Here is a 23,431-nt window from a genome sequence, read left to right on the forward strand (position 1 = left end):
GAGGACTTGAGCCCCTCTATAAACTGTTAACTAATAACAATGTTAACATTTTAACTTTAACAAGCTGAAACATCACTTCTGTAGATTCAAAGAACACAGAAATGGCAACAAAAAAGGGAAGAAATTAATAAAATGACAAAACACCCTACTCTATTTTGTTATTAGGGAATCACTTTTCTCCTTTTTAATACTTCGTTTTAAAAGTATTTAAAAGGACAACAATGTTACATGAAACCTACATAAGTTCATACTTTTTTTTTTTTTTTTTGTAAATGGAAAAATGGTAGGATACTCACCTGGCACAGATGATTCAGGGGATGCAAATGAAGGAGTGTTCCAAAGGAAAAAACTGAAAAACAGTAACACTATCTTGGACAGAGTCACATAACTCTGCTGTTTTTTCTGTATATGTATCAATCTTCCCTTTTCTGCCCAACATGTAGGTTCCTGGCTGATCTGTGTGATTTTCGCCTCTCTGTCTCTGTGTTTCCACTCTCCTCTTGTGTTTGTTTTGTTTTAGTTTGACAGGTGTCACATGACAGCCGCTGTCTTGCAGTTTATTCGCTCCTGTCTTATTTCGGTCGCTTGTTACCGGTCGCACCTGTTTCCCATTACCCGATTGGATTTCTCTCCCTATTTATTCTCCTTTCGTTTGCTGTCTTGTGTCAGATTGTTTTGTGCATTTGCCCTGTGCTCCCTGTTGTTTGTTTTTTTTAGCCTGACCTCTCTGCTCTCCCGGTTTATGGACTTTGGCCTGTTTTGGATTACTCCCTTTCTATGCCCCTTGGACTGATTGGGCTTTATTTTTTTGGTGCTTCACTTTGCTATTTGCATTGTTTCCAATAAATACTACATTGAATGATTACCCACCTCTATATTTGACAGTACAGTCTGGCCAGAATGGATTCAGCAGACAAAACTCCGGTGAGATCAGCTGTGGAACTCCAAACCTCTTTGTTAGGCCTTCAAGAGGAACAGCTAGCATCTGCCAACAAGCAGCGGATGCCCTGGCCACACAGATAGCTGACATCATCAGTCAGCTTCATCATCTCTGGATCAATTAGGATGTGTTTATGTCCGTTGCCGCCGAAATCAGACCAAAATGTAAGAAGGCTACCACTGTCTGTGAATCCAAGACTCATTACATTACCAATTGTACCCCCTATCTCTTATGACTTCAGGTTTCGAGGTCCTGCATGGGGCAAGGTTTTTCACAAAATTAGATCTCCATAATGACTACCATTTAGTCCAAATTAGGAAGGGGGATAAGTGGAAGATGGTTTTCAACACCCCCACGGGGCACTTTGAGTATCAGAACATGCCTTTCAAGCTGACCAAAGCCCCAGCTGTCTTGTAGGCTCTTGTCAACGACGTGCTGAGAAATATGTTTAATCAGAAGAGCCCCAGTTCGTCTCCAACTGTGTTCTGTCGACAGATTGGCGCCTGTCGTCAGGCTTCCATCCTCAGACCAGCGGGCAGACCAAGTGGGCTGACCAGCACATGGAACGGATGCTTCGATGCCTGGCTTCCCACAACCCATTCTCCTGGTCTCAGCAGTTAACTTAGTATGAGTATGCCCACAACTTTTTGCCCGTGTCGTCAACTGGGCTGTCCCTGTTTCAGTATTGTCTTGGTTATCAGCCTTCTCTGTTTCCTTCGCAGGAGCTGCAGGCCGCAGTTCCCTCTGCCTACGATTTTATCCAGCAGTTCCCTCTGCCTACGCTTTTATCCAGCATTGTTGGCACACCTGAAGGAGGGCTAGGCAGGCACTCCTACTGGTCGAGGGGCCGTACCAAGGCTGCCACTGACCAGTGTCTGACTTTGGCACCTAGGCATGTTTGTAGGCAGAGGGTATGGCTCTTCACCTGAAACCATCCTTTAAGGTTCTAGATTGGGAGTTGGCACCAAGGTTCATCGGGCCGTACCCCATTGTCAAGGTCCTCAGTCCAGTGTTGTTGCGGCTCCGGATTCCAGCATCCCTGCGTAGGTTTCATCCTGTGTTTCATGTCTCCCGTATCAAACCTGTATGTCATAGTCTGTTTAATCCCTCTTTGTCTTCCTCTCCCCCTCATCTTGTCAAGGGTTCCCCTGTCTACACTGTCAGGAGGCTGTTGGATGCTAGGCAATGGGGAAAAGGATTTCAATACCTGGTGGTTTGAGAGGGGTATGGTCCCAAGGAGAAGAGTTGGGTTGTGACTCGGGACATTCTGAACCATTCTCTCATCGCGGAATTAAATATTGTTTGTTACCTAATGAAGGTAATGTTAATAACATACAACCATTTTGTAAAGTGTTACCCATTACAGTATACAAAATAAGAAAATGCTGTAAAATAGCTTTAGATAAAGAAATTCACACTGCAGGACACTGCTGATAATGCTTGAAATTCAATGTCAACTACCCACATAACTACAGGTAAATGTTTAAGTGCAACAAAATCAATAAAAACAAAAAGTTCGGCAGAATCTGTGCAAAAGTGAATAAAAGTTAAAATAATAATGTATAGATAAAAATACATATTCTAAATAGGGTCTATAAACACAACACCTCAAAATGTATAGAAATTAAATAAATATGAATATATGTAAAGTATAAACATGTCTTTCAGAAGATTTAGTAGATAGGATAGTTTGGTAATGTTGCAGATTAATTGCTCATATTTTCACTCTGAGTTTTTTTTTTTTTTTTTTTTACGTCTTTATGTCAGCAGTGTCTGAATTCCTATCCCGGATTATTATTATTATTATTATTTTATCCCCTTTTCTCCCCAATTTGGAATGCCCAATTCCCACTACTTAGTAGGTCGTCGTGGTGGCACGGTTACACACCTCAATCCGGGTGGTGAAGGACAAGTCTCAGTTGCCTCCGCTTCTGAGACAGTCAGTCTGTGCATCTAATCACGTGGCTTTCTGTGCATGACACTGTGGAGACTCCGCATGCGGAGGCTCATGCTACTCTCCGCGATCCACGCACAACTTACCACGCACACCATTGACAGCGAGAACCACTAATCACGACCACGAGGAGGTTACCCCATGTGACTCTACCCTCCCTAGCAACCGGGCCAATTTGGTTGCTTAGGAGACCTGGCTGGAGTCACTCCTCCAGGGGTGGTAGTCAGCGTCAATACTCGCTGAGCTACCCAGCCCCAACTCCCAGATTATTCTTGACAAAACATTACAAGCCCTATGCTTTGACAAATGCTATTTCTGCCATCCATTAAACAAAGTAAGCCTCAAAGACTCAAATAGCCACAAAGTAATATTTTTCATGACTTATTTTCTGCATTTCTGTCAAACGTGAGCATTATTCAGCAATGTGTGTGATCTGTGTCTAGAAGCGCCACTTACCACAGTAATGAATTGCAGTATAAATAATAATGCAAATTACTGTGTACTGTTTATAGATTTACTGTTTTCTGACATTTTATACACCACTGTTATTGTAATTGTTGTAACTTTCAGTTATTTGTCATTTGGTGATTATTTAGAGCTCATCTTATTCTTAATATTTTAATTTTTTATTACAGTACATCGTCATTGTGATTTGTATATTAAATTATGAGGTCCATGCGTGTTGATCCAAACAAATGTGTGAGCTACAGTATGGAGTACTTAGAGCCACAGGGAATTTCAAAATAAAAGTTGCTGATGTCAATTAATATTATTTAGAAATGCTTCCATTACAATTCAGTTCACTTGACATTGCATCACTAAGCTGACGCTATGGGGAGTGTCCTTCTACACGACCTAGTTGAAACCCTTCTACAATAACGCCAGGATTGGCTATGGTGTTTAAGCCCTGCCCTTTTAGGTGCAAAGCTGTCCGGTATAAAAGCGGGCGCGCAAACACCTTTCCTCCCATTTTTCTTCCTTCAAGACAGCGATTCATCTCTTGTCTAGAAGCCCTCTACTACTATGCTGTTGACATACACGAGCCAGAGGGTGGGAGCTTCACGGCAATGAGAAGACTCTCCGCTCCACTGCAGTGTTCCAGCGAACATTTACTCCGCCTCACCACTTGACGCTTTGCTGGTGAACGGGCTGCTTCAGCATCCTGATTCCCCACAGCGCTTAGTCAGGAGTTGTGTATCCTTATAAGCTTATTGTTTATATTGTGTGTATTGATATATATCTAAAAGAGCCACTTACATGTTCGTGTCTTTTTAAAGATGTCATTCCATAAGTGTTCCTTATGCGAGGGGCGCATCCCACCATCAGATCAGCTTGAGAGCTGCATTCGCTGTCTGGGCCATGGCCACGCAGAGACAGCTCTCATGGAGACAGACTGCCCTCACTGTGAAGGCATGTGTCACAAGATGCTTCGCTCACAAATCACCCTAGTTCTGAGGGACGATTCAGCCTCCTACGCCCTCCCACCCACCTCTTCTGTGACTCCTGAGAGTTCACAGGAGGAGGCACAGCGGATCCGCAAGGTGAATTTGAGGTGGACCCCATGCTGGCACCCGCGAGCCCCTCAATCTCCATGTACAGTATGTGCAGACAAGATTTGGCCCTCTGCAGGAGTGCACGGCCTCGTTATGTTTGCCGGTTCTGATGCTGAGGATGATGTTATGTCTCTCGCTGCATCTGGTGAGTGGTCAGTGGAGGACGTTGCTGCCCCTTCCCCCAGCGAGGGTGAGGAGCGTGCATGTGCCACTGACAAGGAGATGCTTTGTGTCCTTTTAAGGGCGGTTGAAGAGCTTGGTCTCGAGTGGTCTCCTCCAGAGGAACCTGAAAAATCTCGCCTTGAAGAATGGTTCCTGAAGTCTGGACGTCGTTAAGGGACCACTCACAGGCTATGAGACACTTTATGCCAAAATGGAGAAGTATTTCACAACCGGCCATTTCAAGAGTGTAGTCCATCAATAGACAAAGATCAGTGAGGTGCATCACAGTTCAACCAGCAGGTCATTTCGGTGAGGTTTGTGGGGTCCATCCTAAGTCCAAGGTTCAGGCAGTGGCATATGAAGTATCTGATGTCTTACAGTTGGAGTTGGCATCAGTTCATCCTCTGAAGTCAAAAGACTGATGTGATGTCTGGCTAGCATCGGCTGTAGTTTGTCATTATCACTCCGCAACATGTAGCAGTGGAGTCCGACACCAAGCAGGAACGGAGCTGGATCTGGCCGGCCCTGGTAACCTTGGGATATGAATCCCGAGGCTAAGACATGGAAACAAATAATATAATATTAGAGTAGATGCCATTAAATTTTATGCATAGTTATAGATCGTGATAGATGTCAGAGGCATTACCATTCTTCGGTGTCTATCTCCATTCAAACTGGGAAAACATTAACACTGAAATACTTTCAGAGAATGCTGGGTTTTATGACGGTGAATGCTGTCACCATAAAACCCAGCATTCTCTGAAATTACTTCAGTGGTAATGTTTCACCATTAGGTCTGTTACACATGAGACCTCTTCAGTACTCAAGCGATATTCCACAATGTGACTGGGTTCATGAAAGGGTTCATTCATACTATTTGACCATAGTTCATATATATATTCTGAGTGTTGTCCTCCTGGCTCACCATGAGGGTCTTTTTTTTTTTTCACCCAATTTGGAATGCCCAATTCCCAATGCACTTTTAAGTCCTTGTGGTCACGTAGTGATTCGCCTCAATCCGGGTGGCGGAGGATGAATCCCAGTTGCCTCCGTGTCTGAGACCGCCAACCCGCGCATCTTATCGCGTGGCTTGTTGAGCATGTTACCACGGAGACAAAGCGCGAGTGGAGACTTCACACCATCCGCGGCATCCACGTTCAACTCACCACGCGCCCCACCGAGAACAAACCACATTATAGCGACCTCGAGGAGGTTACCCAATGTGACTCTACCCTCCCTAGCAACCGGGCCAATTTGGTTGCTTAGGAGACCTGACTGGAGTCACTCAGCACACCCTGGGATTCGAACTAGCGAACTCCAGGGGTGGTAGCCAGCATCTTTTACCACTGAGCTACCCAGGCCCCCACCATGAGGGTCATTCACTTGTGGCATACTCATGTCGGTTGCCGTCCTGCGGGACTGCAGCATCATGTTTCCTCTCTGGGAAGATTATGTCATGTAGTGTGGCGTGATGGGACTCTGTTACCCATAGTCAGTTTAGTGACGCAATGTCAAATGAACTGAATCGTAAGGAAACGTCTCGGTTACGTATGTAACCTCGGTTCCCTGAGATGAAGGGAACGAGACATTGCGTATGCTGGTTGCACTATAGACTCGTTTTTTTTTTTTAAGTGCGAGCGATGCGCTCTTTGTCCCTCAGTCATAAAATTCAGAGAAGTGGTGTTTACGCACCCGCTTTAGTCCAGACAGCTTTGCATCTAAAAGGGCGGGCTTAAACACCATAGCCAATCCTGCCGTTCTTTTTTCAACTAGGTTGTTTAGAAGGAAACTCCCCGTAGCATCAGCTTAGTGACGCAATGTCTTGTTCCCTTCATCTCAGGGAACCGAGGTTACATACATAGCCGAGACGATTTCAGGGCCTTAGGTTGCCGCCTACAGTATATCGCCTATAGAATGGGCCAGCCCTGTACACCATCATAGTGCTCCTGTTTTTTGTTTTTTTTGTATCATGTTGAGTGTTATGTTGTGTCCAAGCATGTTGGCGCAAAAGCATGTGTATTTGAGAGGGGAGTGTGGGTGTATCAGTGTGTACCTGTGTCAACGTGAGGTAGAGTGTCGGCTCCATTCAGGGCTCTGTGTTTTCTGTCTGTTTCTGTATCTAAATCTTTAACAACAGAGATGTGGCAGCCAGGACTAAGGAGCTGCCATGTACAGGAAACCAAAACATATTTCAGACTGAATCAAGAATATACTTATGATTTATAAAGTGTAAACAGAGAGATATGCTCTTGTAATAGATCTTACATTTTTATTTTTGGAGAGAGAGAAGAATGCTCTTTGCAGAAGTGTTTAAATATTTTAACATGCATTCAAATGTTCTGAAAAACTGTAAATAATAAATCACATGGCTATTGAGTTTTACATTTTAGTTTGAGTATCATGCAACTGTTGTATTATTTGGGTCTGGGTGTCTGATATAATTATAGATCCCATGAAACCACTTGATGGGCGCAGTGTTTATTCCTGTTCTGACATATTTCATATTGAAAAAGGAAGTTGGGGTGGAAAATATTAAAAGGTCATGTCCCTTTTTAATTAGCCTTTAGTTAACATCACTGCTGTTGTTAGTCAGGTGTAGGTGGCTTTAGTGGGAGGGGACATTATCATTCTAATGAGCATTTTTTGGACAAATATCTGTAGTTGATTGCAAGATCAGTCATCCATTTTTTTTGGTCAGGGAAGAAAAAAACTGTACATTTTAAAAAGCGCTAAAATAAGCTACAGTACAGATAATTTTGTCTTTTAGGAATACACTAATTGCCACAAAACTAGTGTATTCCTACTGGACTGGAGGTCTGGACGCTTCTAAACTGGAGTCAATAAGAGCCAGCGGAACAGGTACGTTATTTCTGTCTTACTGTATGAAGAAGGAGAGAGAAATACAGCTATTGGGGCTGACCAATACTGTCGGGGCTGATTACACCTAGCCTGTATTTGCTGCAGTGAAACTATGAAGGTAAATGAGTAGCAAAACTCCAGCACTTGTAGATTTGAATTTGAGAACTTGTAAAATAAATATTTGTATTCGTAAGTTGAAATTTCGCAGCCCCGATGTGAAAATCGTAGTTGAATGTTGCAATCTGAACTCAGACAATATTCAAAAACCTGTGTTATAAATTCAAAGTTGCAGACAAATAGTCACACTCATGTTTGATCATTTATAGCACCCGATCTGACATGCCCGTGAGCACCCGCCACACGATCATATAAAGGGATAGCGGACGCTTTATATTTGACACTAATTGTGATAGCGCACCGCTCACCATTGGGAAGTGGTTGTGCACAGTGTGTGAAATGGGGAAGCAAGGCAAATTCTCAAGAATGACCTGAGCCAAAGTTAATACGTACACTAAGGTATGGTTTATGAGTGTGCAAACATAAGAGAGAGAATTGTTTGCATGTGATCATTATGAGAAGAACTCAATTCAAATGTCACAGGTGCAGCTAGGCCGGAGTCCACCATCTTCCTGTGGGCCAGGTGGCTTTGCTGCTGAGTTTTTTAGATCTTATGCTACAGAACTGGCTCCACTTTTGTCAGAAGTTTATATGGAATCATTAAAGAATGGAAAGCTTCTGCCAACCACGACACAAGCCTGGATCAGTCTGATTCTTAAAAAAGGCAAAGATCCAAGCGAGTGTAAGAGTTACCGTCCAATTTCCCTGATCTAGCTAGACATTAAAATATTGTCAAAAATTTTGGCTAATTGATTAAGTAAAGTTATGGTATATCTGAAACATATTGATCAGGTGGGGTTTATTTGGGGCCTCAGCTCTTCTGACAACATTAGGCGTCTCATCAATATTATATGGTCAGTGGCGAATGATCAGACTCCAGTCGTGGCCATCTCACTTGATGCTGAAAAGGAGTTTGATATGGTAGAATGGGATTATCTTTTTAAGATTTTGGAAATATACGGATTCAGGACTACTTTTATTGGTTGGATTAAGTTATTTTACAGACATCCGGTAGCGGTGGTACAAACAAATGGATTAATTTCAGATTATTTTACTCTGGATAGGGGCACCCAGCAGGGTTGCCCTCTTTCCCCATTATTGTCCTGTTTTGCCCTGGAACCATTAGCAGCCGCTATAAGAAAGGAAGATGATTTTACAGGGGTGGTGGTGGGAGGTGTGGCGCATAAGCTTTTGCTTTACGCAGATGATATTTTATTATTTGTCTCCGACCCCACTAGATCTATGCCTTGCCTCCACAGAATTATTAATTCCTTTTCTAAGTTCTCGGGATACAGAGTCAATTGGTCTAAATCCGAAGCTTTGGCTCTGACAGTGTACTGCCCAGTAACGGCTTTCCAGCAGGGCACCTTCCAGTGGCCCAAACAGGGCATTAAGTATTTGGGTATTTTGTTCCCAGCAAATTTGTCTGATTAAATTAGAGTTAATTTTGATCCCTTAATAAAAAGATTTTCGAGCAAAGTGGGCAGGTGGGCTTCATTACATTTATCTATGATTGGGAAGGTTAATTTTATTAAAATTAATTGTATTCCAAAATGTAACTACCTGTTACAGTCTCTCCCTGTAGATGTCCCCCTCTCTTATTTCAAGCAATTTAATAGCATAGCGAAGTCCTTCATTTGGAATGGTAAGCGTCCCAGATTACATTTCAATAAATTACAGAGGCCGATTGACAAAGGTGGGCTAGGCCCACCCAAGATTTTGTTTTATTATTATGCGTTCGGTCTCAGACATTTGGCTCACTGGTCGCTTGCACCTGAGAGAGCCCCTCCCTGGTTTTATATTGAACAGGAAGTTCTTGGGGGAGGGGTAATAGTGGGGGTTTAATGTTAAATGTGATTCATTATATATATGTTGTGGTTTTTTCTTTGTGTTAAGTCTATGAATCAATAAAAATGTTAATTGGAAAATGCAAAAAAACAAACAAATCCACCAACAGCTTCTGCAGATCAACTGGCTCTAATAGAGAAGACGTGATAACAATGACGGTGATCCGTGAAATAGCATCATTTATGTCAAATCCTGAGTTTTTCCTGATGCAACGATCCTGATGGAAATTTTAAAAAAGCCCAAATCTCTAATAATCTGTAGGAAATGGTGTGTTTCAACCCCACAAACAGCACTTTTGGGGCATTTTCAGCAGAATTTTCTAGGCTGCCAAAAGAACCCAGAAGTGGTGGGATGGAGTGAGTTAACAGTATGATCTGTTTTGATTGGTCCGATATCAGTTGTTCCAGCTCTTGTGATTTATTTATTTATTTATTTTTTTCACATTTGTGACTATTTGTCTGCAACTTTGAATTTAAAACACAGGTTTTTGAATATTGTCCGTGAGTGCAGATTCAATGCAACATTCAACTACAGATTTTTATTTGACAAGTTTTCGTATCGGTGCTGTGAGTGTAAATTTCAGCTTACGAATACAAATATTTATTTTACAAGTTCTCATTCAAATCAACAAGCTTTCAAGTTTTGCTGCTGATTTACTTTCATATGGAACTGGCTTACTTGCAAATTGAAATTCAAATTTAAATGTTAGGCAAAAAGAGAGAACGCAAGATGATTGGCTACACCATTTCACATCAATGTGAAACATGGTTTCGACCGGCAAAAACATAAATTGGCACCTGTGGCTTGACATATCACGTGGGCAAGCTGACTGGTTAACAGATAACAAGCTCAAAGAACCAATCAACTTGCGCCATTCAGAGTTTCATGCCTGAACTTCATTTCAAGTCATTTTTCCTGACCAAGCACCGGGTGGTGCCATGATGACTCTGATTGCCGCTGGTCTGTTTTCTGGTTCTGGTCTCCATAAGAGACAATGTAAAAACTACTGGAACGAGTGATCCAGATGGAGAACAACAACCATTTTAAGTGTTAGTCAGAGTATAAATTAATTAAGGCTCAACTTGCAGTTGTTGGCTGTCATAACTCATAGTTAATGATATCAACGTGACTACATCAGGCCGTCGCTTCATGTCATCTTCCCACTCGAGTGAGGCACTGTCAAAAGACGGTCATCGCGACTCTGTAAATATCATCACTATGGAGCCACATGGTTTTTTTTTATTTGGCAATTTTTACAAATTTAAAACATTAAACATCACATTATTATATTAACAGGCATCCATTATGAATTGTGGAACACTTCCACGTTCATGTAAAAGGTCAATATTCGTTGCGCTGCATGCGTACAGGCAGTGACTGCATGTTTTTTGTCCTATCTGGATCAGTTACCCATTATAAAATAAATGGTACACATGACCATCTGCTATCTGTGCAGCAGCCCGAACCTCTCCATGAGTAATTCTTCAGACTCCTGGGAGGCAGGTTCATCTAGTAAAGACAAAGCCAGCTCCATGGAGGGCAGAGCAGAATGTGGAGAGAGTGGTCGGGTGGCTTTCTGACACTGGCTCTCTACAAACCAGACAACAAAATGAAAGAGCAAAAGAGACTGGGGAATCCTGCGGAGTACTCTCAGTTCCTTTTTGTGTGTAGCTTTTACCAATTAAATACTGTTTGGAAATACTTGAGACAAATATGGTGCCTTGATTCCGGTTCAGAATAAAAAGTAAAAATGGTAATTCTGACTTTATATCTCACAATTGTGATTTCTTGCTTGACTCGCAATACTCGCAATTGTGTGTTTATAGACTTGATGCGTGTTTATATCTCAAAATTGCAGCATTATTGCTTGTAATTGACTTGATATAAACGCGCAACTTTATTTCTCATAATGACAAGATATGAACTAATTTCACATTTCATACATATATACAGTATACAATGTTCAAACTGAGTGGGGGACTAGGGGGTCCCGGACCCCTTATAAGAGTTGAGGGACCCCCATAAGGCCAAATAAATGTAACTTTGTTGGGTCCCCTGGTGTTTCATCAAAACTAGAATACTAGCAACATGACTAGATTTTTTTCTTCGTCAAATTATTACGGTGGGGGTTGTGGGTGTAAGGAGACCCCCCAGATCTCTTCAATCATAAATATCAAGTCAAATTAGTGCCTCAACAGTTGCTACTTCTGTTTTCTGCCATAGCTTTTAAATGAACTAAAAAAAAAAAAAAATAATCCTAAGGAATATTAGATTTGGTGATTATGTTCTATTCATATGGAGAATCAGAGATTTTACACTCCGTCTCTGCAGTCATACACTCAATTCATTTTTATTTTTGATGAGTGGTATTCATTAATGGTCATTTTTGGGTAGATTTGGCTAATAATATGCTCTGTCAAACTTGTTTAAATTTTATTTAAGGCATCACATTCTATTCTACATCATATTTGTGTAAAAACATCTAAAAAGATATATTAAAAAACATAAAATCCTTAATGTCACAAAAATATCTACTGAATGTTGTACTAACATCTAACAGCAAACATTTTATCAGTTTATTGCTGATGATTAAACACTCTAAAAATACATCTTCCAGATGAAGATGCACACATCAAATAGACATTTCAGCAACATACATGTGCTACCAAGGATAATATTGATATTACAGTTGTTGTTTGTTTAATTTTAAGCTATCATTTTATTTTTTAAAACATTTTCCCAAGATGTAATATACATAACACATAAACAAGTACATATGTCAACAAAACAAAAATAATGTTATACGTTTAATACAATCAAATTTTATATATGCAGAGAGGAATGTAGAGGAAAGGGACAGAATCAGAAAAAATATTTAGTCATGGAAGGAAGAAATGGTTCATGACGGAATAATCTAAAAATACAATTCACACCTTTAGTAAATATAGTTACACTGACTGTGTGAAGTTAGCCATATATGTAATTTTGGGAGCTTCAAAGTTCTGGTCACCTTTCACTTGCATAGTGTGGACCAACAGAGCTGAGATATTCTTCTAAAAATCTTTGTTTGTGTTCAGAAGAAGAAAGTCATATAGAGTACATCTGGGATGGCATGAGGGTGAGTAAATGATGAGAGAATCTTCATTTTTGGGTGAAAATGAAGATCCTTTAAGATCTGCATGAGCCAAAACAAAATCTTCACTAATTTCTAAACTCTCAACTGCCTAACACAACCAACACTTTCAGATCAGCAGCTTCTGCTGTATTGTAAATCCCTCGGATTTAAAGACTGTTGTCTAGACTGGAGTATACACTTGAGATGGAGCCTGGGTTTGTGGGTTTTCAGCAGGTCCAGGTATGGTGGAGGCCGATGAGTAGCTTTGCGTGCGTTGGTAATCTGATGACATGTCTGTTGGGATTGAGATGATGCTTTCACTATCACTGCTCAACTGGGACACTATTCTGTACTCACGAACAGGGCAGGCACTCTCAGTAAAATTGGGTTTGAAGGCTTTCTCCAGATCTTTGGATATGGAAAGCCAATTCTGTATGACAAAAAAGATGACAAATTACATTTTTTGTATTGATTTCGGCTGAGGTCTCCCTCATCAGTTAAGGAACTAATTCAGGTTGCCAACTTGTATTTGTGGACAATTAAAATCATTCATTGTGTCATTGATAATGAAGAGAATGAAAGAAATCTGTCACTTACCTCAACATTGCCATCATAGTTGTCGAAAAGAGCCGCAAGATAGTTGCTTACATTTCGGCCTGCATTTGGCACTACTGGTATTAAAATGACTCTTAACCTAAAAGGAAATATTAAACATTACAGTATATCAACATTGCACACATGTAGGCTGAAGTGACATTTAGTGTGGAAGACAGGTAGAGGAAAATGTCACCAAAACAGAAGATTCTGTCATTATTTATTGACCCTCATGCCATTCCAAACAAGATTTCTTTTTAAGAATCTTGCACATCTCTTGCCAGACAACAATGAAGTTTGAAGTTTGTGACACTGAAAACCTAATAAGTTCACTCATTTGATTGAGTAACATATGCAATTCAATTAACTTTGTGTTCATATAGAATGAACTTAACTATTTAGGTTATGTTAACTAGATGCAAGTAGACTTCACTCAGGTTTGCTGTTTAAATATTGTTGTTTCTACTGTTGTTAATAGTTTAGGGTTAGGTTAACCTAATGCAATAGCACAGCTCAAATAAAGATCATAACTGATTCTAGGTCAGACATATTTAAACTTAATTCTCCAAAGTAATGTATATATACCTGCACTTTAACTGCACATGCACAAAGAGAATTTGTCAACAGGTTCCAACTTGACCAAATGGGATACTGATCACCCTAATCACACAAAACAACTATTTGCAACAAAGCAACATATATAATACTACAGAAGAACTAACACCTCTATAAATTCTTAATTACAACTATTTAAATGCCCCCATAACTTCCCTTTGACCAAGAAAACATAATTAAATAGCGCAAAGCATTGCGGGTATTCACACTAGCCTCAATTTTGTACTCAAAAGTTTGAGTTATTAATACTTAAATCTTAAGACTATTGATTTTTAAGAAAAATAAGTTCGATTAACTTAAATATTTGAGTTATTAGACCAAACCCTGACATTTCAAGTAATACCAGAGATTATTTAGCAGAGATGGGCAACTTCTATTTAAATGAATGGGAGAAACTAGAATTCCCAACCAAGAAGCTCTAATGCCCAATGGTCAACGGATGTAGAAAGGAAGTCCCGCCTTACAGGTAAAAGAGCCAATCACCTTTTAGATACAGACATCGGCTGTCAATCAACTCGCTAACATGCATGCACATTAGCAGTGTTGGGTAAGTTACTCTAAAAAAAAATTAATTACTAACTACTAATTACATCTTCTAAAGTGTAATTAGATTACTGTACTAATTACTCTGTCTGAAAAGTAATTGCATTACTTATTACTAATTGCTTTCTAAAACCCTTCTCAACCTCGACCAGATGAAAAATACAAGGAAACATGAAATTGTTCTTTTAATTCTTTCAAATAAATTATTCATGAACTGGCCAAAGAATTTAAGGGGGCTGCATTAAATTAGAAAACATACATTTTAACATTAGACTTTAACTTAAAATTTTAAATTCACTATTGTTTTATATAAATTTGTTCTATAGTCTATACAGTATATAACACAAATATATACTTTTTTCATGAAAAAGTAATTTAATTACAATAATTAATTACTTAGTAATGCATTACACCCAACACTGCGCATTAGCTATGCAAGCCGGGAAAATTGCGTGTTTTAGCGTAATATGAGGTAAAGAAGCACAATTTATGATTCCAATATTATAAAATGTTATTGTTGATTTGAAATATGTTCTTTGATCATAATCTTGACCAACTGTTTTTGAAATTTCGTTCTTTCCCCATTCAAGTAGATAGGAGCTGCACTGGCATGCCTGGAAATAGCCTCCTGAGAGCAATCCATACATGGCCGACAGTGGATTGACTTGTTAGAAAGACTTTGGTGATACTTAAGACAACTTGATATTTCCAGCAATGACAACTTAAGGGTTTACATTGAACACAGGCTAAACGTGAGATTCTGGAATGGGCAAGAATAGTAGTGAATAATGACTTAAATTTTGGTCTGTTTCTCACACAAATCATAAATCATCTCACACAAGTCATACGGCTTCAGAAAACTCTGAATATAGTGCATGCAGCTGTATGGACAACTTTTAAAGTGCTTTTTGGAGGGCTTTTGTCTCTTTGGGTGCTTTTTGATAAAGCGAATAATTCAGATCATGTTGTTAGCTTCCTTAATTTAGTTGTACCTGGGCAGTCGAATAGAATTTATGTTTCTGTTGAGCAGGTGAGGAGTATTTTTAAACATCTAATTCTACAGGACCAGATAACCTCAGTGCATTTATTCTGAAAACGTGTGGCTGAGCTTGCGCCTGTGTGGCAACCTATTTTTCAGTGTTCAGTAGACACTCACATAATTCCTGAAATGTGGAAGACCTCACATATAATACCTTTTCCAAATAAAGTATGTCCTAAGGTACCTAGTGATTATCGTCCTGTAGCCTTAACTCCTATTGTTATGAAGAATTGTGGTACAACAACAAGGTCTGTAGGTGGCAAACTGGACATTTACCAGTTTGCATATTAGCAGAACCGTAGAACAGAAGATGCAGTGGTAACATTGATACACCTAATATTGAAGCATTTAGACAAGCCTAAAACTACAGCTCGAGCTCTGTTAGATTTTACATCTGCATTTAATACAATTCAGCCAGAGCTTTTACTGGCAAAGATGATTCAAATGGAGGTTAATCCGTATCTGATTCAATGGTACTATTCATTTTTGACAAATAATGTACAGATAGTTAAAGTTAATCAGATATATTCAACTTCCATTGTTACTTATTCAGGAGCACCTCAGGGTTGTGTGAGCTCACCTTTCCTCTTCAAACTTTACACAGATGATTGCAAAACTGATATTCCAAATACAAACATACTGAAGTTTTCAGATGATACTACGCTGTTGTCTTTATTAGGCACTGAAGATGATCCTAGTATTCATCAATATTGTACGGATAGATTAGTGGAGTGGTGTGAAAAGAATTAACTTATCAATCCAGAGAAGACACATGAAATAAGTTTTGGTCTTCCAGTGAACTTGTATCCTCCACCAGTTACTGTTCATAACACACGGATTGAACAAGTTCCTCCTATAAATACTTTGGTATCTATGTGGATGCTGCTTTATCCTGGAGTGCACATATAGATTATGTTTGTAGTAAGGTACAACAATGCATTTATTTCATTAGGAGACCAAGGTCATTTGGAGCAAACAAACAGATCCTATTATTGTTTTTTCAATCTATAATACAGTGTTGTGCAGTATGGAATCAGTGCATGGTACAGTTGTCTCTCTGTTCAACTTAAAGCTCGAATGGTTAGACTGCTACATATTTGTTCAAAGATTGTTGGTCAAATGCTTGAGTCAGGTTTTTAAGCTGCGTATATTAAAAGAATGTTGTCTCTAGCAGGCAGAATTACGTCCCTCTCATATTTTATTTGAAGAATATCAGCTTTTGCCATCAAATCGAAGATTTAGAGTCCCACAGGCTCAATTGAGCAGACTGCGGAACTCTTTTGTTCCCCAGTCTGTCAAAGTGTTAAATCAGAGTTTGGGTTCTAAGTAGGCCTCACTGTTCCTATGTGGACTTAGTACTGAAAGAAGTGATTAAATTGATGCACAGCAACCAGTTATTTGTAATGTCGGATGTAATATATGTTGTAGTATTTGTTTCTGTTGTTTGGTTAAACGTTGTGTAAATGTTATTGATGTGAAACAGTGTACGTCTTGAGACACAAGACAAATTTCTGAAGAAATTCTGATAATAAAGTCAAATCAAATCAAATTAGAAGCTGCAGTCACTATGAACTTTCAATGTTACGCAAAAGATTCTTCTGCGTAAAAGTTTCTCTGTGTTCCATGGAAAAAATCTCAGCATACAAGTTTGGAATGACATGAGGGTGTGTAAATAATGACAGAATTGTATTTTTTTGGGTGAACTTTTCCTTTAAAATGCTAAATAAGGAGTTTGAGACACAAACCTCTCGCTGTGGACCAGCAAGCAGGAGAGTATGACAAGCATTATTATGGCTCCCACTGTATACAGCACCAATGCCATCACAGACATGGTAACCGGATGTTCTGGGAAAAACAGGGAGTAGCCATTAAAGCCAAAGTTATCGTATTTCAATCATATACAATCAGCTGACTACCTGCTAAGTTTAGCTGGTGAAAAGAATGGCTGTATTGGTCCACCAACCTAGACAGGCATAGGAATTCATAATCTAATATGGTCTTCTCATCAGCCTATCTGTCAATCTATGAAATTGGTGAACACTGGGCAGATAAGGCACTGAGAGTCGAGCTTGTAATACAGATAAGGTGGGATATGTCACTACCTTCTCCCTGTGTCAGTCAGTACCTGTGTCATTATTTGGCTTTAAAGATCCCCAGTACACAGTCTCACTCCAATCACTCCAAAACTTGGACTCTCCGCAGGATGCCGATACCCGAGCCCTGACCTGGAACTTGTATAGACTTTTTGAAGGAAAAGGTAAACTAAAGGAGGTCTTGATGCTTGGATTTTTGTTCTAGGAAGAGAGAAGAATTTAACCATGTCACATGTTCAGTGAGATGAGTTGCATGATGACAATATAGATCAATATAGACCCCAAACACTACACATGCGGTTACTCTGCTGAAACACCTCCCAAAAATAAAACATCCACCAAAAAATCACATTGAGATCAGTTGGTTTAAGTGTGGCTCAAGTTACTGAATACTTTATGGTGCCTCTGTATCTATTTGTGTAGCTTCCATCTCATAAAACTCCTTTTTACTGTACCTGCCAGTCCTTGTTGTTGGTCCTGTGGCGAACCTGGCTCTCAATGCAAATGCTGTTCTGTCCCGTAACATTCCAATACAGCCACAGTTCGGCATCTTTTCTCTCCACCACAGATAGGTTATACGGAGGGTAAAGCTTCACTAATTAGCAACAGAAAAAGTGTTTATTCATTAGCCATTTATGTTTTCCATACATTATTGTCGAAATACATGAGTTGACATACCCTTATCGATCAGGTCATGTTTCTGCTCTATCATCAAACTGCCGTTGTCATTGTACAGCCATGTGCTTAGTGAATTGAAGCGTTGTGTTTCTTTGCAGGGAATCATGCACCCCACGTTAACATTTTTATATTTGTGATATTTTGAACACTCCAGAGTTTCATACCCTGAAAACCTATGATAAATTACACGTGTTAGTCCTGAAATATTCATTCAAAAAGTGCACAAATTTGAGTTCTGTGTTTAACTTACTTGCTCTTAAAACTGTAATTGTACTTTTGGGTCCCATTGTCATACCATGTGCAATTAACATATGCCAGATTTATGATAAGGCAGTTAATCTCTTGGTAAAAATGAGAGAAACAATGGATTTAAGGAAATAGCAAACAAACAGGCACATATTATTATCCAACATTTAAATGAAAATTGGCTTTGGTACACTATAAAGGAACCTTCATAAATTTCCCAACTGATGTTCTGTCTATAATACAGTATATTCTGTTGAATTACATCATATATTTCAGCATATAATGCATGTTGTTTGTCAGTAGAGGAAGAGTTTGTCAGTTTGCTCACCATCAGATTACACTGACAGGAAATAGATTATCTTTCCATAGAATACACTTTTCTATACACTTGTTACTGATTAGAATTGTCAAAAATCCCAGTTACATGAAGGTCTAAGTGAAAAGTACTTAGAAGAGTTTTGATTTGGTCCTTTTTTTTAATGAAAAAATAAACTGAAAAAGTTCTAAAGCCATGTTGCATATCATGTGCACATAATGGCCACACAACATAGATAGAAACCAAATGTCACAATATTGAGCTTACACATGAGCAACAGGTTGCCATGAATTTCACAATGTCCTGTGGACTATTATTGTACTGATGGAATCATTTGTCTCCAGGCTATTGAGGCCCTCTATAAACTGTTAACTAATAATAATTTTAACAGTTTGATTTGAACATGCTGAAACATCACTTCCATAGTTTCAAAGTACACAGAAAAGGCAACAAAACATGGAACAATTTACTGAAATGACAAAAACCCTTCTCTGTTTTGTTATTAGGGAATCACTTTTCTCTTTTGTAATACAAATTAAGTATTGAAAGTATTTTAAAGAACAACATAATGTTACATGAAGCCTACATTAAGATTAAGAAAACTGCACAATTGTAGGATACTTACCCAGCACAGATGATTCAAGAGATGCAAATGAAGGAGTGTTCCAAAAGAAAAGACTGAAAAACAGTAATATCATCTTGGACAGAGTCACATAACTCAGTTGTTTTTTCTGTTTGTGCCTGTATCAGTCTTCCCTGTTCGCATCTGTGCTTTTTGTGGGTTGACGTATTTCCTGTTCACTACAATTCACATTTTTCATTATAGAGGCCAACTATTAAAAGAATCGTTGAATGTTATTTTAGTATGTAAAAGATGACAAATTACAATGTAATGCCCAGCCCAAAATATAACTAACTCCAGTGTTTTCTCAATCACATTTTTATTTCACAGTTAGTATTACACTTTTACATAAAAACCTATCCAGTTTATTATCAAAAACCTAAAATAAGCTACATATATATATATATATATATATATATATATATATGTATATATATATGTGTATATATATATATATATGTATATGTATATATGTATATATATATATATATATATATATATATATATATGTGTGTATATATATATATATATATATATATATATATATATATATATATATATATATATGTGTATATGTATATATGTATATATATATATATATATATATATATATATATATATATATACACACACACATACACACACTGGCAGCCAAAAGTTTGGAATAATGTACTGTTTTGGAAGGAAATTGGTACTTTAATTCACAAAGTATAGTCAGGACATTACTGATGTAAAAAACAGCACCATCACTATTTAAAAAATGTAATTTTTGATCAAATCTAGACAGGCCCCATTTCCAGCAGCCAACCCTTCCCACACCTTATCCTTGAGTAATCATGCTAAATTGCTAATTTTGCACTAGAAAATCACTTGCCATTATATCAAACACAGTTGAAAGCTATTTGGTTTGTTAAATGAAGCTTAACATTGTCTTTGTGTTTGTTTTTGAGTTTCCACAGTCTGCAATAGACTGGCATGTCTTAAGGTCAATATTAGATCAAAAATGGCAAAAAAGAAACAGCTTTCTCTAGAAACACATCAGTCAATCATTGTTTTGAGGAATGAAGGCTATACAGTGCTTGAAATTGCCAAAAAATAAATAAATAAATAAATAAGATTTCATACAAATGTGTACACTACAGTCTTCAAAGACAAAGGACAACTGGCTCTAACAAGGACAGAAAGAGATGTGGAAGGCCAGATGTACAACTAAACAAGAGGATAAGTACATCAGAGTCTCTAGTTTGAGAAATAGATGCCTCACACGTCATCAGCTGACAGCTTCATTGAATTCTACCCGCTCAACATCAGTTTCATGTACAACAGTAAAGAGAAGACTCAGGGGTGCAGACCTTATAGACTGTAAGGTGCGTGAGAAGTGCCCGACAAGACAGCCACATCTATGGCAAGTGCTACAGGAAGTTTGGGGTGAAATGTCACCTGAGTATCTGGACAAACTGACTGCTAGAATGCCAAGGATCTGTAAAGCTGTCATTGCTGCATGTGGAGGATTCTTTGATGAGAACTCTTTGAAGTAATTTAAAAAGTTTTGATTTTTTTTTTCAAATCTTAATAGTAATTTTTCACGTTATTAATGTCCTGATTATACATTGTGATCAGTTGAATGCCACTTTGGTGAGTAAAAGTACCAATTTCTTTTCTTCAAAATATGACTGATCGTGCAAAAAAACTGTCTTTTATTTAAGGATAGTGATCATATGGAGCCATTTATTATCACATAGTTGTTTGGCTCCTTTTTAAATCATAATGATAACAAAAATCACCCAAATGGCCCTGATCAAGTTTACATACCCTTGAATGTTTGGCCTTGTTACAGACACACGAGGTGACACACACAGGTTTAAATGGCAATTATAGGTTAATTCCCCCAAACCTGTGGCTTTTTAAATTGCAATTAATGTCTGTGTATAAATAGTCAATGAGTTTGTTAGCTCTCACGTGGATGCACTGAGCAGGCTAGATACTGAGCAATGGGGAGCAGAAAAGAACTGTCAAAAGACCTGTGTAACAAGGTAATGGAACTTTATAAAGACGGAAAAGGATATAAAAAGATATCCAAAGTCTTGAAAATGCCAGTCAGTACTGTTCAATCACTTATTAAGAAGTGGAAAATTCGTTGATCTCTTGATACCAAGCCAAGGTCAGGTAGACCAAGAAAGATTTCAGCCACAACTGCCAGAAGAATTGTTCGGGATACAAAGAAAAACCCACAGGTAATCTCAGGAGAAATACAGGCGGCTCTGGAAAAAGACGGTGTGGTTGTTTCAAGGAGCACAATACGAGGATACTTGAACAAAAATGAGCTGCATGGTCGAGTTGCCAAAAAGAAGCCAATGCTACAAAAAATCCTGACAACACCTTGACACGCCTCACGGCTTCTGGCACACTGTAATGTGGAGTGACAAGACCAAAATAGAGCTTTATGGTCACAACCATAAGCACTATGTTTGGAGAGGGGTCAACAAGTATTGTGTTCCTTGAAACAACCACACCGTCTTTTTCCAGAGCTGCCTGTATTTCTCCTGAGGTTACCTGTGGGTTTTTCTTTGTATCCTGAACAATTCTTCTGGCAGTTGTGGCTGAATTATTGCAGTTGAGTTTTTGCATGATCAGTCATATTTTCAAAATCAATGCCAAAATTTCACAATTTCTGCAAGGGTATGCAAACTTTTGAGCACAACTATATATATATTAGTATATAACACATTAATCTTATTTTAATTGCTTATAAATGATTTCACAATATGTTATTTCCAATGCTTTAGTGCTACATACATTTGAAGTCAGAAGTTTACATACACCTTAGCCAAATACATTTAAACTCAGTTTTTCACAATTCCTGACATTTAATTTGAGAAAACATTCCCTGTCTTAGGTCAGTTAGGATCACTACTTTATTTTAAGAATATGAAATGTCAGAAGAGAGAATTATTTATTTCAGCTTTTATTCCTTTCATCACATTCCCAGTGGGTAAGAAATTTACATACACTTTGTTAGTATTTGGTAGCATTGCCTTTAAATTGTTTAACTTGGGCCAAACTTTTCGGGTAGCCTTCCACAAGCTTCTCACAATAAGTTGCTGGAATTTTGGCCCATTCCTCCAGAGAGAACTGGTGTAACTGAGTCAGGTTTGTAGGCCTCCTTACTCGAACATGCATTTTTTTTCTTTTTCGGATTGAGGTCAGGGCTTTGTGATGGCCACTCCAATACCATCACTTTGTTGTCCTTAAGTCATTTTGCCACAACTTTGGAGGTATGCTTGGGGTCATTGTCCATTTGGAAGACCCATTTGCGACCGAGCTTTAACTTCCTGGCTGATGTCTTGAGATGTTGCTTCAATATATCATGGTCCCATGGTGTTTATACTTGCGTACTATTGTTTGTACAGATAAACATTGTACCTTCAGGCATTTGGAAATTGCTCCCAAGGATGAACCAGACAGGTCCACAATTTTTATTCTGAGGTCTTGGCTGATTTATTTCGATTTTCCCATGATGTCAAGCAAAGAGGCACTGAGTTTGAAGGTAGGTCTTAAATTACATCCACAGGTACACCTCCAATTCAGTACACCACAATATCATAAGCTAATTGGCTAACAGTGTAAAGGCTTGACATAATTTTCTGGAATTTTCCAAGCTTCTTAAAGGCACAGTTAACTTAGTGTATGCAAACTTCTGACTCACTGGAATTGTGATATAGTCATTTAAAAGTGAAACAATCTGTTTCTAAACAACTGTTGGAAAAATGACTTGTGTCATGCACAAAGTAGATGTCCTAAACGACTTGTCAAAGCTATAGTTTGCTAATATGAAATCTGTGGAGTGGTTAAAAAATTTGTTTTAATGACTTCAACCTACGTGTATGTAAACTTCTGACTTCAACTGTACATATATTTGTAATCTATGTACTTTATGGTGCATTAACAGCATGTCATGCACACAGTTAACACTTTTACGAATTGGAAATATGTCTATAGAGCACTTGCAGAAGTCAATGTGCAAAAGTTCATAGATGGTCAGTTCCTCAGAATTTTAAAGTTGGGGTCGAGTATGCAGCAAATTTTACACACAAAACCTTACATATATTGACAACCATCAGAGGAGAATTTCTCAGC

At 38.6% G+C, this 23,431-nt stretch overlaps 1 protein-coding gene across 1 annotated transcript; it reads right to left on the bottom strand.

Annotated features, from left to right (window-relative positions):
* Positions 1 to 11,852: 11,852 nt before the first annotated feature.
* On the bottom strand, positions 11,853 to 19,443 carry LOC127433946 (cytokine receptor common subunit gamma-like). The gene is made up of 8 exons (XM_051686332.1): positions 19,298 to 19,443; positions 18,361 to 18,451; positions 18,111 to 18,283; positions 17,888 to 18,027; positions 17,465 to 17,633; positions 17,085 to 17,184; positions 13,146 to 13,242; positions 11,853 to 12,978 (listed from the first exon to the last, which is right to left on the bottom strand). The coding sequence occupies exons 1-8, from the start codon at positions 19,368 to 19,370 to the stop codon at positions 12,730 to 12,732; spliced, it is 1,092 nt and encodes a 363-aa protein (XP_051542292.1). The 5' UTR covers positions 19,371 to 19,443; the 3' UTR covers positions 11,853 to 12,729.
* Between the last annotated feature and the right edge of the window lie 3,988 nt (positions 19,444 to 23,431).

This window comes from Myxocyprinus asiaticus, chromosome 43 (genome assembly GCF_019703515.2).
Source record: "Myxocyprinus asiaticus isolate MX2 ecotype Aquarium Trade chromosome 43, UBuf_Myxa_2, whole genome shotgun sequence".
In the NCBI taxonomy this organism is placed as follows: Eukaryota; Metazoa; Chordata; class Actinopteri; order Cypriniformes; family Catostomidae; genus Myxocyprinus; species Myxocyprinus asiaticus.

Excerpts from the sequence above, each read along its gene's own strand:
- LOC127433946 (XM_051686332.1), bottom strand. The coding sequence starts at position 19,370 with ATGATATTACTGTTTTTCAGTCTTTTCTTTTGGAACACTCCTTCATTT. Across the intron at positions 18,028-18,110 it reads ACATGACCTGATCGATAAGG|TGAAGCTTTACCCTCCGTAT; the intron begins GTATGTCAACTC and ends GTTGCTAATTAG. Across the intron at positions 17,634-17,887 it reads CCAACAACAAGGACTGGCAG|AACAAAAATCCAAGCATCAA; the intron begins GTACAGTAAAAA and ends CTCTCTTCCTAG.